The sequence below is a fragment of the Lepidothrix coronata genome, unplaced genomic scaffold (genome assembly GCF_001604755.1).
Source record: "Lepidothrix coronata isolate B3197 unplaced genomic scaffold, Lepidothrix_coronata-1.0 Scaffold344, whole genome shotgun sequence".
Lineage (NCBI taxonomy): Eukaryota > Metazoa > Chordata > Aves > Passeriformes > Pipridae > Lepidothrix > Lepidothrix coronata.
This window is the reverse complement of record NW_016690524.1, coordinates 77,371-94,455: the sequence shown is the minus strand read 5'-3', so window position 1 is coordinate 94,455 and position 17,085 is coordinate 77,371. Positions and strand designations below refer to the sequence as shown.

Below are 17,085 nucleotides of genomic sequence, written 5' to 3'. Positions count from 1 at the left end.
CCTGTCAGGGGGTTGCAGAGCCAGAAGGTCCCCCCTGAGCCTCCTTTGCTCCAGGCTGAGCCCCCCCAGCTCCCTCCCTTCCCCAGCTTCACCAGGAGCCATCAGGAGCTGGGGTGCACTGACCCCATCCCCAAGGGACAGCACAGGAGCTGTGCAGGGCAGCAGGTGGGAAGGGGAATCAGATTCCATGTTAGATCTGAAATGTTTGGAAGAAATCCTTCCCTGGGAGGGTGGGCAGGCCCTGGCCCAGTTTGCCCAGAGAAGCTGTGGCTGCCCCTGGATCCCTGGAAGTGTCCAAGGCCAGGTTGGACAGGGCTTGGAGCAACCTGGGCTAGTGGGAGGTGTCCCTGCCTTCACAGGAACTCATCTGTTCCAGACCAGTGGAGTGGCCTCTGTGTCCCTCTCCCAGTCCCTCTGTGCCCTCAGACACAGCAGGAGCTGGGAATGCTCTGTCTGCTCATGTCCTCAGCAGGCAGGGAAACAGGCCTGTGCACGTGCAAGCAGAGAGACCAGCTTCCAACCATTTATGAGATGAGAGAACATTAAAGATACAACTCCCAGGATTTCCAGAGAGCCTCATGTTCCAGCCGAGCCAGAGCTGCCAACCTGCTCAGGAAAGGGCTGGAATCAGGGGGACAAGGAACCTGGAAACAGGAGCTGTTTGGTGATGGAGTGAGCCAGGTGGGAAAGAAAAGGGGAAAAACCAAGTCAGCATGTTCATAATGATCAGAAGAAGGAATAAGGAACAAGAGAACAGCTGAGGCAGAGAGATCAGAAGCCTGTTCATCCCCAGAGCAGATGGTCGGGCCAGCACATTCCCGGCACGTTCCTCCCCTCCCTGAGAGCCCCTTTGCTCTCAGCAGCCTTTGATGAATGTATTTCCTTCAGCAGAACTGGTTCAAGGAGCAATGGAGGGGTGTGGATGTTTGGTACCCACCACATCCTCGGGGAAAGTTAAAGCAGAATTGGTCTCTGCTGCTTCCATCTGCCCCTGCCCATTCCAGTCGCTGCCCTTTGGTTCCTGCCCTGGAAGGGAACAGCTGGAAGGGGGAGGGAACAGCTGTTTCCTATTCACCACCAGGTTGCTCTCCATGCTTTCACAGAACACTCTATCACACCAATTTTCTCTGCAGCTTGAGGAATCTGCTCCATGTCCTTGTCCAGCAGGACTGAGGGGTTTGGATCGTGGGCTGCTCTGCCCCACACCAGACCTGTGGGGACAGCTGGGGAACAATCTCTGGCTCAGAGAGGGAATGCTGGACGTGGCACTCAGTGCTCTGGGCTGGGGCACAAGGTGGGATCAGTCACAGGCTGGACTCCGTGGCCTGGGAGCTCTTTTCCAACCTCAGGGTCAGCGTCAGGATCGCCGACTCGGCAAAGAATCAGCTCCCAGAACTTAACACCACAAACACGTGTGGAAATGCAGTCATTTCCTGAAATGGCTGGATTCATGGAGGATACTCACATCTGAGTTTGTCCAGGATTTTCCCACCACACATGGTGGCCAGCATGGCTTTCACTGAGAACACCGTCAGCTTCCCGTGGCCCTCGCTGTGGGGAAAAGCACATGGTGAGGAATTCCAGCAGGGAATGGCAAGCACTAAAGCACTTAAGGCCTGGGAAGGAAATGTGTAAATCATTATACTGTTCTATATATCCATTATATCTATACCTGCATTAAGTACTAAGGACTGCCAAAGCTATTCAGTGTAACTTTCAAACAGGGATAACACCAGCATTTTTAATGCACTGCAAGAGTTAACAAGTGTCTATCCATAAATCAAATTTCCTTGCAGAATTATGAAAAATTCCCAGATAGAGAGCCTGACATTTGTGTTGCCCATCCCATAACTCTTCTATAAAACAGTGCTAATTCATTTTTCCATTAAAATCCATTTGTTCACTGTGAAACTCCTCGTTTTTCTCTCTGCTGCCCTCTGTAAGTTTCTTTAAACTTTTACTCCTTAGTTTAAACTCTGATGTCCAAACACACATCTCATTCTAAAAACAAGCCCCTGAATTGACAGGTAACAGAGAGGCTGTGTGAGATCCTGGAGACCCCACATGGAACAGAGAACACTGGGAACAATGTTCATTTGGAACTGAAGTGGTTAAAGCTGCTGTGCTGTGGGAGCAGTGGCACCTCTGGGGAGTCCCTTCTGCATCAGCAAGAAGGGATGTGGCCCTGTGGAAAGCAGGAAGGAGCCATCCAGCACAGCAGGACTGGTAGGGACAGACATGGGGGTTATTCCTGCTTCCAGGAGGAAGTTGAGGAAGAGGTGCTGTGGGAGAGAAGGCACCAGGAACACGGGGGGAGGCGGGGGGGGGTTAAAGCACAGCACAGCTGGGCAAGGGTGGGGAAAAGCTGCTGGAATTCTGAGCAAGTTACTGGCAGACACAAGTGCTCCCTGTCCCTGATCACAGACAGAGCAGGGCAGACTGACCCCCACCAAGGAACTCAAAGGTAAAAGGAGAAACCCAACTCAAATAAATTCAAATGCCTGTCTTTAAATGGGCTGGACAGGTAATCTGTACTGGCATGGAAAACACACTGATGGGGGAAACACAGGAGGAGTGTGGGGAGAGATCCAGAGAAACCAGAAATACTTCTGAAGGGAGACTGCAAAGAGCTGGAGAGGGACTCTGGAAAAGGGATGGAGGGACAGGACACAGGGAATGGATCCCACTGCCAGAGGGCAGGGAGAGATGGGAGATTGGGAGGGAATTCCTGGCTGTGAGGGTGAGGAGGCCCTGGCCCGGGTTGCCCAGAGAAGCTGTGGCTGCCCCTGGATCCCTGGAAGTGTTCAAGGCCAGGTTGGACAGGGCTTGGAGCAACCTGGGCTGGTGGGAGGTGTCCCTGCCCATGGCAGGAGGTGGAATTAAATGAGTGTTAAAGTGGCTTCCCACCCAAACCATCCTAAGGTTCCAGGATTCAGTGGGAAGGAGATGGGCATTGACACCTGCCTTGGACACTGTTAAGAACAGGATTATTTGAAGTGGATTTTGGCTCATGGTATTGAGGGACAAAGTCTGATGTCAACAACGGATGAGCAACCACTGGAGACACCAGGAAGAACCAAATCCCTTTTGTTTCCCTTTCACACTCAGAGTTAGTATGGAAATATTACCCTCTGGTAACAATCTCCCATTCCATGGTGAGGGAAAGGCTCTCAGGCTGAGAAGTTCCTGAAATACAAGGGGTTGTTTCCCTAATACAGACTCAGTATCTTTGAAACATTCCCTCTGCAGAAGAGAGACAATCTCCTGGAGCCACAGCTCTGGGAAAAGGAATGGTGATCCCAGGCCATCACTTGTTGATACCCAGCACCCTTTAACCACTGCTGGAAAAAACTAAACTAAGGGAGAAAATGAAACACCTTCTGTATTTCCTTCAAGGAACACAAACAGAATAAAGTTCACAACAAAGTAAAGATCTCAACTGTCTTATTTTGTTTCTCCTTTTACAAGAGCTTTCCCAAAGGAACAAGTTGGCACTCCCTCTGCAGGTGAAAAGAGTAAGACTTTACTACAGGGAATCTGAGAATGGTTTGGGTTGGAAGAGATCTTAAAGCTCACCCAGTGCCACCCCTGCCATGGGCAGGGACACCTTCCACCAGCCCAGGTTGATCCAAGCCCTGTCCAGCCTGGCCTTGGACACTCCCAGGGATCCAGGGGCAGCCACAGCTTCTCTGGGCAACCTGGGCCAGGGCCTCCCCACCCTCCCAGGGAAGGATTCCTTCCCAGTCTCCCATCTCTCCCTGCCCTCTGGCAGTGGGAAGCCATTCCCTGTGTCCTGGCACTCCAGCTCCTTGTCAATAGTCTCTCTCCATCTTTCCTGAAGCTCCTTCAGGTCCTGGAAGGCCACAGTTAGGTGACCCCAAAGCTTCTCTTCTCCAGGCTGGACAATCCCAGCTCTCCCAGCCTTTCCTCATGGCAGAGCTGCTCCAGCCCTGGGATCACCTTGGGGCCTCCTCTGGACTCTCTGCAGCAGCTCCACGTCCTTGTGCTGCTGTTGCCCAGGGCTGGAGGCAGCTCTGCAGGGGGGTCTCAGCTGAGGGGGCAGAGGGGCAGATCCCCCTGCCCTGCTGCCCACCATCCCTGTGGGATCAGCCCAGGACATGCCTGGAATTGCTGTTCAAAAAGTTCATCCCCTTCAAGCCTTGACCTCCACTTCTGTCTGAGCAAAGCTCAGCAGCCAATTCAACCCTCCAGTCTCAGCCCCCCTCCCTTTTACTTTTTAATACACACTGACTTTATATCAAAGGACAGTTCGGGTTTGAGTCATTTTTGAGTTAAATCAAGTGCCCAAAGCCAAAAGTGCCTCCTCCCAGGACACAAACTCGTCCTTGCAAAGGAGATCCCAGTGCCATCAGACACTGGGCTCCTGCTGACACTGTTTATGCACCAAGAAAACCCCCAAACTCCTGCCCTGCAATCTGACAGAGGGGCAGTTCTTGAGCAATCTGCCCAAATCTTTGCCCCAGTGCCACTCCATCTGCTGAATTCCCAGCAGAAAGAAAAAAGGCAAAACTTCCCCTATGATTTTGAATCTCTTGTAAAAACCAGGACTGGAAACAGAACTGGAGAGGTGTTTGAATCACAGCAGGCCTGTGTGTGTGAGGCTCCTTCCTCATCCTCTGGGTCCTCCTGCCCAGGGCTCTGCAGCAGACACCCCCAGCAAGGGTGTCCACGTGGATCTGCCCACTCCTCCTGACTCAAACTCCAGCTGGCTCCTCATCCAGCCCCAGGCAGAGCTCCAGGGCAACTCCCACTCCTTGCCTGTCCCTCCCAGAGAGCCACTGCAGCATTCCAGCTGTGCCAGCCCTCCCACCACGTCCTCTCCAGAGCAATCAGACTCCAAATTCCTCCTTATGGGGCACCCAGTCAGGCTGAATTCCCAGGAAAGGTCTGAGAGCTTGCTGAAATGTTGGCACTGCCCAGAGAAGCTGTGGCTGCCCCTGGATCCCTGAAAGTGTCCAAGGCCAGGTTGGAGCAACCTGGGCTAGTGGGAGGTGTCCCTGCCCATGGCAGGGGGTGCCACTGGATGAGTTTTAAGGTCCCTTCCCACCCAAACCATTCCATGACTCTGTGACTGTACCTGTCTGGCAGAAAGTTACAGGCTCTGAGATGGTCCCACCAGCACTGCTGGAAGGAGCTCCAGCACTCTGTGCCTTCCAGCAGCACAGAGCCAGCCCAGGGATGCAATTCCAGCACAGAGCCAGCCCAGGGATGCAATTCCAGCACAGAGCCAGCCCAGGGATGCAATTCCAGCAGCACAGAGCCAGCCCAGGGATGCAATTCCAGCACAGAGCCAGCCCAGGGATGCAACTCCAGCACAGATGTGCATCTTTAAAAACTAACTGCCTGCCACGTAGCTGAACTCCTGGAGAGGGAGCCTCAGCCCTGCCTCTCCTCCTGTTCCTGGCTGTCCCACACAGCATCCCAGCTTCTCCCTCAATCCCACATGCCAGGCAGAGGAAGGAAAAGGGAAGCTGCTGCACCATGCTGGGATCAAAAGTGCTGCTGGGGTTGCAGAAAAGGCAGAACTCTGCAGGGTTGGGGAAAAGTGGGGGACAAAACCTATCTGTAACTAAAGCCTTGATCTTTTGAGGCAGCTCCCCAGAACATGACCATTTCTGGTTTTAAATTCTATGTTTTCTAGTGTGATCTGAGAATAACCAAAGCCTCAGCCAACCCTCACAAGTTGTCTCTCAACTAAGGCCAAATCAGATCAGAAACCCCCCTCTTGGTTCTGCTGTCCCAGTGTCCCTGCTCTGAGCTCTGTGCTGGTTTAATCCACCCTCAGTGAGACAGGGACTGTTCTGAGGTCTGGGACTTTTTGAGGGACAAGCCCAGCTTCTGTTTAGTGGCAATAAGAAGTTGTCACATGAGGAAAGGATCAAAGCCTGGACATCACAAACAGAACAACTATTTGGCACGTTCATTGCTGGGGATTGTCTCGGGTAAAACCCCTCACTGGGGCAACAGCAGAAGACAGATCCTGCTGAAGTAACAGCTGATGCTGAAAACAAGAAGACCAAAAGTAAGAAGTGCCAACCACAGGGAAGGACCTGCAGAGCCCACAGAGGCACAGCCACCCCAGATCAGCAGAGCAAACCCTGCAGGAACAGGCTGTGAAAGGAACTCGTAAGATCGGACATGAGGAAAGGCCTGGACAGAACCCTGAGCAAGAAACCCAGCTGCTCCGGCCAGGAGATGAGAAGTGGCCTTTATGGGCTCCCAGCACACTGGAAGGGGACACAAACTGACTGTCCAGACAAGGCAGCAGCAGGAAAGGGTCCTTTGGAGCAATTTTCCACAGAACACATTCACTCCTCACGCCAGCGCTAAACCACCGGGTCCCAGCACGGTGTCACTGCACACCCAGCTCAGCCCACGGCTCCCACCAGTCCCACGGGGCTCTGAATCACTCCAGGAGGCAAGGTCTGAGGCCCAGCCGTGCTGCTGTGGCACTGCCCGTGCCCGTGGGCACCGCTGTGCCACCCAACCCACGCGTGTGGCACCCACGCGACTGCCGGGGCCTCGGGGAGCAAACCAGTGCAAGGATACAGCTGGAGCAGTTACTAGCCTGTCATATGCTGCTACCATGAAGTTGAGGAGGAGGCTGATGGATTGCTCTACACTGATCTGGTGAGTAGAAGGAAGGCGTTTGTTTAGCTGGTAGTAGATGGATGAAATGATTGTTTCTAGCCGGGACACGTTGATCTCTGTGTTATGATCCAAAGTGTTAAGGCCATTATCTCGGAAGGCTTCAATCATATTCCAGATATCAACAAGGTGAACTAAAAATAAAGGGGAAAAAAAATTAACTTCTATTCTGTAAGGCATGCAAGGTCACTCTGATGGCACTGCTTATGAAAACCAGGTTAGCTTTTCTTTAGAATGAACAGTTATTTGCATCCAAAGTGAGAGACAGACCCCTGAGCTCACACTCACAGCTGTTTAAAGGAACAGAGCAGCACCCAGACACCTCACGTGCCTTTTATTCCACCCTTCAGCATCTGGGTGCTCTGTCAGAAACAATTCCTAGAGGAGCAAAGCCATCCCCCCCAGCATGCAGTGTGTTTTAGCAGAGTTAGAGACATCAGCCACCAGCCCTCCCTGGGAGGGTGGGGAGGTTTCCCAGAGGATCTGTGGCTGCCCCTGGATCCCTGGAAGTGTCCAAGGCCAGGTTGGACGGGGCTTGGAGCAACCTGGGCTAGTGGGAGGTGTCCCTGCCCTTGGCAGGGGTGGGACTGGATGAGCTTTGAGGTGCTGCCAAACCCCAAACATTCCATGGTTCCATGATATTCCAAATTCACTACAAACTGTTTACAGTAATTTGGAACACCCTCGTGCTGACTAGCAGAGTATCGAAGGAGGAACTTGATGTTCCAGTTGAACTGTGACTGGTTCCAGTTGATCCAGTTGCCAAATCCTGAGCATAACACAGGTCTAGAACTCCAAAGCATTTTTCCAAATTACCCTGCCACATACAAACACACATCTAAGGAGTGTTAACCACGGGGAGAAAACATTTCCCAAACCACAGTTTGGGGAAATCTGCAGAACCACATTAAACAGTATTTTGAAATGTTTCAAAGCTCTAAGTTATGCATGAGAGTGGAGAAGACATCTAAGGATCAACAGCAATCCCAACTGAACGTGATCCAGCAGCTACAGAGGACAGACATGTGCCTTCACCACTCCTGGGATCTCCTCAAAAAAGGGTTTGAACTCAGGGTGAGCTTGAACATTTCTCACATTCAGCTTGTCTGTATTTCTCACATAAAAGCCACACAAGGACAGAAGCCAAGCTGTAACCCCCACCTGGCTCAGACACAGCTCCACCTGCCCAGCCTCACCCACACATCCAGGGATGGCCAAGGCTGCTCAGGGCATGGGCATCACTGAACTGGGCCCAGTGCAACGTCCTACACTCAGCATTTCTTAACACCTCTCTGCTGCTGGAGAGATTTTTAATCCTGGGCCATGAGCTACAGCCAGGAACCAACACTTCTCCCCAGGACTGGGAAATCTCTGAGCCATCCGCCCAGCGAGTGGTCACCACAGCCCTGCGACACAGCCTGGGCTGGGGGGAACAGGCAGGGATCTGTGTCCTCCCCAGGACACCTCAGCTCTTCTCCTGGCCTCCCCTGTGCCACACCCCCCAACTCCTGTGCCCTGGGAGGGGGGATCTGCTCCTGCCCACCTCAGCTCCTTCGGCGTTTGCTGCGTCCGGCTCGGCGTGGGCAGAACACAGCGTCCCAGCCCTCACCTGGGATCCACCTCTGCTCTGGGGAGCTGTCCATGCTCACAGGGCCAGGGAAGAGGAGGAGAAAACGTACACTGGCAGTGGGGTACGAGCATGCAGAATTCCTTATGGTCGCTCCATGTCACGAGTGCCACCGGGACAGAGCCGGACTCCTCCCCACAGGGGCTGTCCCTGTGCCCTGCTGGCAGCTGCTCGGGGGTACCCCAGGGTGGAACAGCACCTCAAACAGCTCCAGCTGCCTGCACCCAGCACTGAGGGCAAGGAAACACCTCATGCTGGCCCTTGTATTTTAAATATTCTGAACAGTAAGGAACAAACCCCAAGAGATTAGACAGTATCACTGTACACGTACACAGTATAACTGCACACTTGATCTCTGTTTCATTAAAGTAACAACTGCCACTGCCTGACAAAGTGCTTGCTGCCAGCCCGCCCAGAACTGGCAGGGTGAGGGTGTGGGACATGCACGAGCCCTGCCTGCAGCCCAGGGGTGAGCAGGACTCAGGGGTGAGCAGGACTCACGGTTGCAGCGTTTCTGCACGAAGCGCAGCTTGCAGGCGGTTCGGTACGTGGAGAGCCGGATGACATCGAAGTTCTGAGCCCCTGCAACACACACAACGTCCTCTGTGACAGCGTCCCATGGAGCACACGAGGGAGGGGATCTGCCCCTCTGCCCCCTCAGCTGAGACCCCCCTGCAGAGCTGCCTCCAGTCCTGGGCAACAGCAGCACAAGGACGTGGAGCTGCTGCAGAGAGTCCAGAGGAGGCCGCGGAGATGCTGCCAGGGCTGGAGCCCCTCTGCTCTGGAGCCAGGCTGGGAGAGCTGGGGGTGCTCAGCTGGGGAAGGGAAGGATCCAGGGAGAGCTTGGAGCCCCTTGCAGAGCCTAAAGGGGCTCCAGGAGAGCTGGAGAGGGACTGGGGACAAGGCCTGGAGGGACAGGACACAGGGAATGGCTTCCCACTGCCAGAGGGCAGGGAGAGATGGGAGATTGGGAAGGAATTCTTCCCTGTGAGGGTGGGGAAGCCCTGGCACAGGTTGTTCAGAGGAGCTGTTCTGTGGCTGCCTCTGGATCCCTGGAAGTGTCCAAGGCCAGGCTGGACACCAAGGTCTGCTCTTGGCTCACATGAGCACAATTTGTATGTTGGCTAAAACAACAAAAGGTCCCTGAAAGCACCAGTTTTACACATCTGGACCTTCTCTGGGTATGAAGCTCACCTGGAAAGGAAAAGCACTGATGTGTGACTTCAAAGGGAAATATTCCACCAAAGGACAGGTGGAGTTGGGACACCTCTGAGCTGTGCCAGGGCAGGGTCAGGTGGGATCTCAGGTCAAGGTTCCTCCCCAGAGGGTGGTTGGCACTGCCCAGGCTCCCCAGGGAATGGGCACGGCCCCAAGGCTGCCAGAGCTCAGGGAGGGTTTGGACAATGCTCTGAGGGACAGGGGGGATTGTTGGGGTGTCTGTGCAGGGCCAGGGGTTGGATGGATGATCCTCGGGGGTCCCTCCCAAACCAGGATATTCCCTGATTCTGTGACCTCGGGCTCTTCCCAGTGATGTGCTGAGGAGCCTCACTCAGAAAGGCCCTTGGGAACATCCACAGCCCAGCACTCCAGTGGTACTGAACATCCACAGCCTGAGAACATCCACAGAACATCCACAGCCCAGCACTTCAGTGGTACTGAACAGCCACAGCCTGAGAACATCCACAGCCCAGCACTTCAGTGGTACTGAACAGCCACAGCCTGAGAACATCCACAGCCCAGCACTCCACTGGTACTGAACAGCCACAGCCTGAGCTGCACAGACACACCTTGGATGGAGGTAACCAGAATTCTGAACACTTCTAACAATTTAGCCAAAGGTAAAACCCTGCAGGTGGCCCTCCTGTACCAAATGATCACAAGATAACAACCCCTGGAAGTGATGAGATAGAAGTGATGCCCTGAGGCACCAGCCAAAGCCATTCCAGTGGGGATGTGCCACTGGATTGGAAAAGGTTCTGAGGAGATTCCCTCCAGCGTGCCAGCCTGGACAACAGGAGGAATTTCTTCATGGAAAGGGTTGGCCTTTAAGGTCCTTTCCCTCCCAAACCACCCCACAATTCTATGATAAAAATGCTGCTCTGGAACTCCTTCAACAAAACAGTATCAATATCCAGTTTTAAGGAAGACCTATCTCGGTTTGTAACTGGAATTAAGGACATGCCAGCCTAATGTAGGAGTTTCCTTCAGCCCTGTGCTCCCACAGGACAGCAGAATAAGGGGATGGCATGCAAGCATGCAGGGTTTTAACAATCCCAACCTCTCTGCCACGAGTGATCCTGCACAAACCAACCCACAAACTGTTCCCCTCCTGAGTCACACCAGCATTGTAGGGTCATTTTTTATTTTTTTAAGGCAAAAGGTGCTCTGTTGTCACTATTTATTTCAACAGCTGCCCACAAACCTCAGATATTGCCAGAGATGAGAAATGTGAACGTTCTTTAAAAAAGGAGCTTCCCAAAGCCTTGGAATGAATGACCTTCCTGGCAGGTGTGACCCACCTTTTGCTGGTCCTCCTGAGCAGCTCCCAGGGGCACTCTGGATGTTTTTCCCTGGGTGGGGCAATGTCTCGTGGAAGGAGATGGGAATGATCTGGCAAAACTGCCACAGGGGAGCTCTTGGTAAAGCATAAATGACATTGTGCCTTCAGATTTCCCACTTACTCATTTCCATGAACAGCTGCCTCTTCTCTGCCATGGTCCTCCTCCTCTTCCCACTCTCCTCAATCATCCTGGGGACAAAAATGGCAAACACTGTTTGTGTCAGAATTGCTGTTACAAGAGCAACCTGCTGCGAACAACGTGGGTTTATCCCTCAGCAGAAACAGTCTGATCCTGTCTGGTGAGTGAGCAGACCAGCAGACAGACAGACAGACAGACCTCCCTCCATAATTACCCTGTTCCACGACACACACACAGTTTGGGCTCCTGAACACCTTCTGAGGGAGGGGGGGCACAGGAAACATCAATTCTGAACGTTTTAATTGCTCCTTCTAAGTCTGAAAAGCTCAGAGCAGCATAAATGCAAACAGAAATACCACAGAAGGAATTCCTTTGTGTTCAAAGGGGGTTTGTTTGCAAAGCACAGAGCAAGCTGAGCCAAAAAGGTGATTTTGGGGCCTCTGGGGTTCAGGAGGAGAAAGCACATCCCAGTCCTTCCCCTGGCTGCCAGAGGTCAGTGACAATCCTCTTCCCTGCAGGATCACTGAGGCTGGAAAAGGCCTCCCAGGATTTGGGGGGATGTTGGGGTTGGGGGGGGTTTGAGGGGCCCTTGTCTTTTCAAGAAAACTTGTAAAAATTCATTTCACTTCGAAACCCAGTGCCTGAGGTCAAACCATACCTGTCAGGGAAGTAAAGAACTTCAGTGCAATTAAGCTGGAAATAAAACCATGTGTGTTGGTGGCACAGGCCTCCCTTTCTCAGGGAAACATTAAAGAAGTGACAGCGACAGAGAGGAACTTGTACCCCCAGGTAAGAGGGCACAGGGACAATTCAGCCCCTCTCTCAGCACCACACAGTCCTGAAAGATGCAGAATTTCAGCCAACTCCAGTGAAAAAAACGCAAGATAATTCAGTTATCAGTGTGAAATCTAATTTATAATTTACTTAGTTACTAAATCACTCTTTTGTTACCAGTTTCACCAACTTACGGTTCAAAACCTGAGTTTAAACCAGGTGGTTTAAAAACCAATAAATACGGTTTTCAAGTGTCTGAAACCTAAAAAAAAGGCAAACCCCCCTAAGAATTCTCCTACAGTCCCAGCAAGCTCCATGGGAGTCAGTGGGCTCAGCCTCCTGCAGCCCCGACTGCATCAGCCTGGAATGTCAGCAGGGAACAGAGCTGTGCCTTGGCACTGCCCAGGAACAGCCTCACAGCACATCCAGCTTCAAACCCACCACAGCCTTCCTCCTTTTTCCCTTCCACAGAGGGAAACAAACCCATGGGGTTGTGACAGGCAGATGTATTTTACTGCCTGATTTCTCCCTCCTGTAGAAAAGCACAGGCTCAGAACTGACACACTGCTGTGGTTTTGTTTTTCTAAAGGAAAGCACCTCAGTGGCACTTGTTGGAGAGGTGGAAAGGGTTTGGTGTTTTTTTTTCTTTTCAGGTTCCTAAAATAAATCCATTTTACTAAGTTCAATGAACGTATCCAAACAGAGTATCTCAGCCAAGGTTTCTCCCAAGGAACTCACCTGTCCCTCACTGCAGGCAAGAGCAGGAGTTCAGTGTCCTGGACACTGGGACTCTGTCCCTGAGATTCATCTTGTTCAAGCTCCAGGTACCCTCATGCACTGCCCCAAGCTTCAGGATTTTTTGGAATATTTCTCTCTGTTTCCCCATCACATAAAATATGCAGGTCAGCTTGAAGCCCACCAGGTGCTGTCCCTGAAATCACCTTTATTCCCCCTGCACCCCTTTAAATTCCACAGCAAGGGACTCCAAGGGGCAGAAATCCCCTTGGAGGACTGGATGAAATCACATGAAATAGTGACTTCATGTTTTAAACTGGCTTTAGGAGAGGTTATTTTACCAACACATGAGGGACAATAACACTTGAATCTCCTTCAACACCCAGAAAAATAAAGATACCACGAGATCTCCCTCTGCCTGGGCTTTGGGTGCATGTCCCTCATCCCTCCCTTCCCCTACAGACACCTCAGTCACACAGTCATCAAATCCCAGGTTGGTTTGGCTGGGAAGAGACCTTAAATCCCACCTTGTTCCACCCCCTGCCATGGGCAGGGACACCTCCCACCATCCCACTTGCTCCAAGCCCCGTCCAACCTGGCCTTGGACACTCCAGGGGTGGGGCAGCCACAGCTTCCCGGGGTTCCCTGGCACGGAGGGGATGGGATGGGAGCTCCAGGGGTCATTCAGGGGGCACAGGCACCTCACAGAGCACTGCCACACAGGGATCAGCAGGTCAGAGTGACCAGGACACACACTTCCAGAATCCCAGAGGAGCCAGTGTTCTCCACAAGGAAAATGGGTCAGTGATCTCTTCTCGTTGCCCTTGAAATGAAACCTGACTGAGGGACCTGCTTTATCCATGGTCCCAGAATCATCCAGCTGGGAAAAGCCCTCCCAGCCCATGGATCCCCCCTGTGCCCCATCCCCACCCTGTCCCCAGCCCAGAGCACTGAGTGCCACAGCCAGGCCTTCCTGGGACACCTCCAGGGCTGGGCACTCCAAACCTCCCTGGGCAGCCCCTGCCAGTGCCTGACCACCCTTTCCAGGAAGGAATTGTTCCCAACATCCAACCTGAACCTCCTTTTGGGCAGCCCTAGGCTGTTTCCCCTCATCCTGTCCCTTGTTCCCCAGGAGAAGAGCCCAACTCCCACGTCACTGGCAGGTATTTGGGAATGTCCTATGGAATCCATCAGGATAACTGACAAACCTGCTTTAATTCCTGAACAAGGAGACACAGAAGGATCCCTTGGGGACGAGGCTGGGGAGAGCAAAGATGGGAAGCCTTTCTCAAGTTCAAAACAGGAATGAACCAAACCCACAGTAACTGCAACTATGTTTAGGATGCAAATTACAGAGCTGGGCTCCCAGCACAGGGAGGGGAAGCAGCAGCTTGTCCTGCACTGGTTGGGTTGGATGTTAGGAGGGGGGGAAGGGGTTTGGGGTTTTGGTGGGGATTTTTTGGGTGGTTTCTGTTTGTTTGTTTGGCTGGTTGTGCCTTGTTTTTTAAACATTCGTGGCACAGCGGGTGAGAAAAGTGCCAAGAAACACACACAGGGGCTGGGATGACGTGGCAGCCCAGAACCCTGGGGATGGCTGCTCACAGTCCACGGGCACAGGGGGGGAAAACCTGCTCCAACACAGAGTCAGGGAATCACTGGATCCCAGAATGGTTGGAGTGCAAAGGCCCCCTGAAGTTCAGCCTGTCCCACCCCTGCCATGGGCAGGGACACCTCCCACCAGCCCAGGGTGCTCCAAGCCCTGTCCAACCTGGCCTGGGACACTCCCAGGGATCCAGGGGCAGTTCAGTGTTCAGCTTAGGGAGCACAAAGATGTCACACCCTGGAAAACTGCAGGTGTGTTTGGTGTAAACCTCCCAAATTCTGCCATTTCCCTTTTTCCATTCACCTTGGCCCCCTTTGCAACAGGTAAACACCTTTATTGCCTCGGGAGCAACACGAGCAACCCTGGCACAGCTAACAGAAAACCTAATTTATAAATTAGATTTACAATGACAAACGTGGAGAACCCTACACTCAGCCACCACCTGAAACAGAACTGCACCATGAACTTAAACACTCCTCTGATTTCTCCTGTTTGAATTTGTTTTAATTTCCTTTTTTTAGGTTTACATCCACCCTTCTGTTCCAGGGTTCTCCCTCCTCCTCACCTTTAAAGGCTCCCTCCCACCCCCAGAGCACAGGCAGGTCTCACACATCCATGGTATGGACACAAGGAAAACCTGGCTGCAGGAAAACGGGCACAAATGCAGAGAAAGCCCTGCTGGCTGTTCTTGCCCTGCTCCAGCAGGTCCAGCCGGTGCTGACTCTGCCCCACGTTCCTGTGGTTCCCCAGCCCGGGTGTTCCCAGGTGTTCCCAGGTGTTCCCAGGTGCTCCCAGGTGTTCCCAGGTGCTCCCAGGTGTTCCCAGGTGCTCCCAGGTTTTAGGCCAATACTACAGGACCTTTGTTACGAGGTTTCGCTCTTCTTGGAGCTCATCAGCTGTAGGTAACGGCCCAGGGAGAGGCAGCTCCTCCTGCCCCAGCTCAGCCTTCCCCTCCTGCCCCACTGCTCCTCCTCTGCCCTCCTGCTCCTCAGGAAACCCTGGCCCTTGGCTGTCATACCTGCAGTTCCAGGGGCTTCCTCACTGCTGCTGGATGACTCCAGTTTAGTCATCAACTCACTGAATCGGCCAAAGATTTTTTTTTTTTTCTTCTGACAGTCAATTTTGTTTTATTTTGTTTTATTTCCACCTTTACTCCAAAGGAGACTCTGACCTTTAGGATCTGATAACCATCTCCAGACAGTGGTTTGCACTGAAACTCAGCCTCACCGGCCGAAGAGAACAGAAAAAGGAAAAAAAAAAGTTAATTTGCAAATTGTTAAATCTGAGTCTGTTCAGATTCCTGGTGTTGCATTTTACTAGCAGAAATAATATTTAACTGCAGCTGCTGCACGAGGACAAAACTGTGCTCAGACCTATTTGTGCTCAGAAACAAGTTGTAATTAAAATAAATCAGAATCCCTCCTTGGGGCACAGGCTGATCCGAGCTGTGCTTGACACACACAGAAGGAAGCTGAGTGACTTTCTGATCTGGAGGAACAAATATTCCTGGTGGTTCGAGGAAAAGCTTTCATCCCCCCTCAGCTCACTCACTCTTAAAAATATAATTGGGATGAAGATCTTGAATAAAAACTCAGGGCATACCTGCACTGGCAGAAGAAGTTACTGGTTTGGGCTTCAACTCACACTTCACTTAAACAGTTTAAAATAATTTCTGAACCGTAATAAATACTTTGTGGAAGTATAAAATTAAATTTATTAATTATATAAGGGTGTTCACATTGACTCATCTTAGATTTCAGTAAAAATATGAAGTATTTTTACTCTTCTTTCCTAATTTGAACAAAGACCCCCACAATGACTGCTTTCATCCCCTCATCTCCCTCTGTGGATGCTCTTACTCATTTCTTTGCCCTTCAAGCTCATGGTTCATATTCCACCCTCCCTCTTCTCAGCAGTCACACGTTAATAAAGGTAACTGATCAAAAATATTCCTGTTTTTCCCCTAAGCCTCTTCCTAGGGGGACAAACTGATCTAGAAGTGATTCCAGAGGGACACATCTAACCCTGGGAGGAGAAAAGATAAACCTTTCTATACATTCGAGTGGTCTGGCAACATCTTCTTTTAAAGGCTATTTTAACCATTTCTGATAATTCTTCCAATTTAACTTAAAATTTCAAGCTCTGGTCCCGCCACTGCAGGGATAAGTAACTGAAGTAGAACCGACTGTGCACAAAAGTAAGAAAAAATACTTTAAAATGTTATTTTTGCGTGTCCAGCCAGTACAGGAGCACCTCTGGGAACCAACGTGCACCTTCCAGCAGCAGGTGCCCCAAATCCTGAAGGCCCAGATGTCTCACGGGTGTTTTTACAGGTTCTGGACTCAAATGCTGCTGTGAGACCTTTACAGACCAAAACTCACTTCAGCCTGGAAGAGTGTGAGTGAAAAACCCAGTGGGCCACGAGCCAGGGAGTGGATTGTAACTCCTCAGTGATTATAACTCTGCAGTGAAATTCTATACAAGCCAAAGGCTCCTTTTTTTACCCCCAGAAATGCAGTGGATCCAAAGCTGGTCTGGAAAACTCTGCAAAAACCTGCCCGTATAACACAGCAAACTTCACTAAACATGAACAGGCAATCGGGTAGTTCAGGAAAAAAAAAATTAGTACTAAAAAATAAAGCTGTCCCTTGTCCATGCTTTGCCATTCCTGTGGGAACTGTGAGGTTTGTTCCTGCAGGACACAGCCCCTGCCACCCCTCAGGGCCTCCAGTTACTGCTGTGGGAAAGAACTGGATGGCCAGGGGCACTCCTGCTGGGACAAACCCGGGCTAGGGAATGGGGGAATGGAGTCCCATCCAGCTGGGAATGGGCTCCAGTGGGGTCACACAGGGGTCAGAGCTGGGACCAGCCCTGGTTAAGGTTCTCATCCAAGTCCAGACAAGGGGGTCGAGGGCACCTCAGTCAGGTCGTGGATGACACCAGGGTGGGTGGGATGTGGGTCTGCTGGGGGGCAGGAA

General features: G+C 51.9%; 1 protein-coding gene across 6 annotated transcripts in view; it reads right to left on the bottom strand.

The window, feature by feature from the left end:
- Positions 1-15,867, bottom strand: part of LOC108509203 (dystrobrevin beta-like) — a 30,449-nt gene extending 14,582 nt beyond the window's left edge. For 2 of the 6 annotated variants that reach the window (XM_017838523.1, XM_017838524.1), the window contains exons 1-5: positions 15,126-15,382; positions 10,978-11,045; positions 8,798-8,878; positions 6,590-6,803; positions 1,466-1,551 (exon numbers count right to left, since the gene is read on the bottom strand). In XM_017838523.1, coding sequence (XP_017694012.1) covers positions 1,466-1,551; positions 6,590-6,803; positions 8,798-8,878; positions 10,978-11,044 — 448 coding nt within the window. In that variant the 5' untranslated portion in view covers position 11,045; positions 15,126-15,382. Of the gene's footprint in view, positions 1-1,465; positions 1,552-6,589; positions 6,804-8,797; positions 8,879-10,977; positions 11,149-15,125 lie in introns of those variants that run through there. The other 4 variants (XM_017838521.1, XM_017838525.1, XM_017838526.1 and 1 more) reach the window with 4 other exon arrangements.
- Between the last annotated feature and the right edge of the window lie 1,218 nt (positions 15,868-17,085).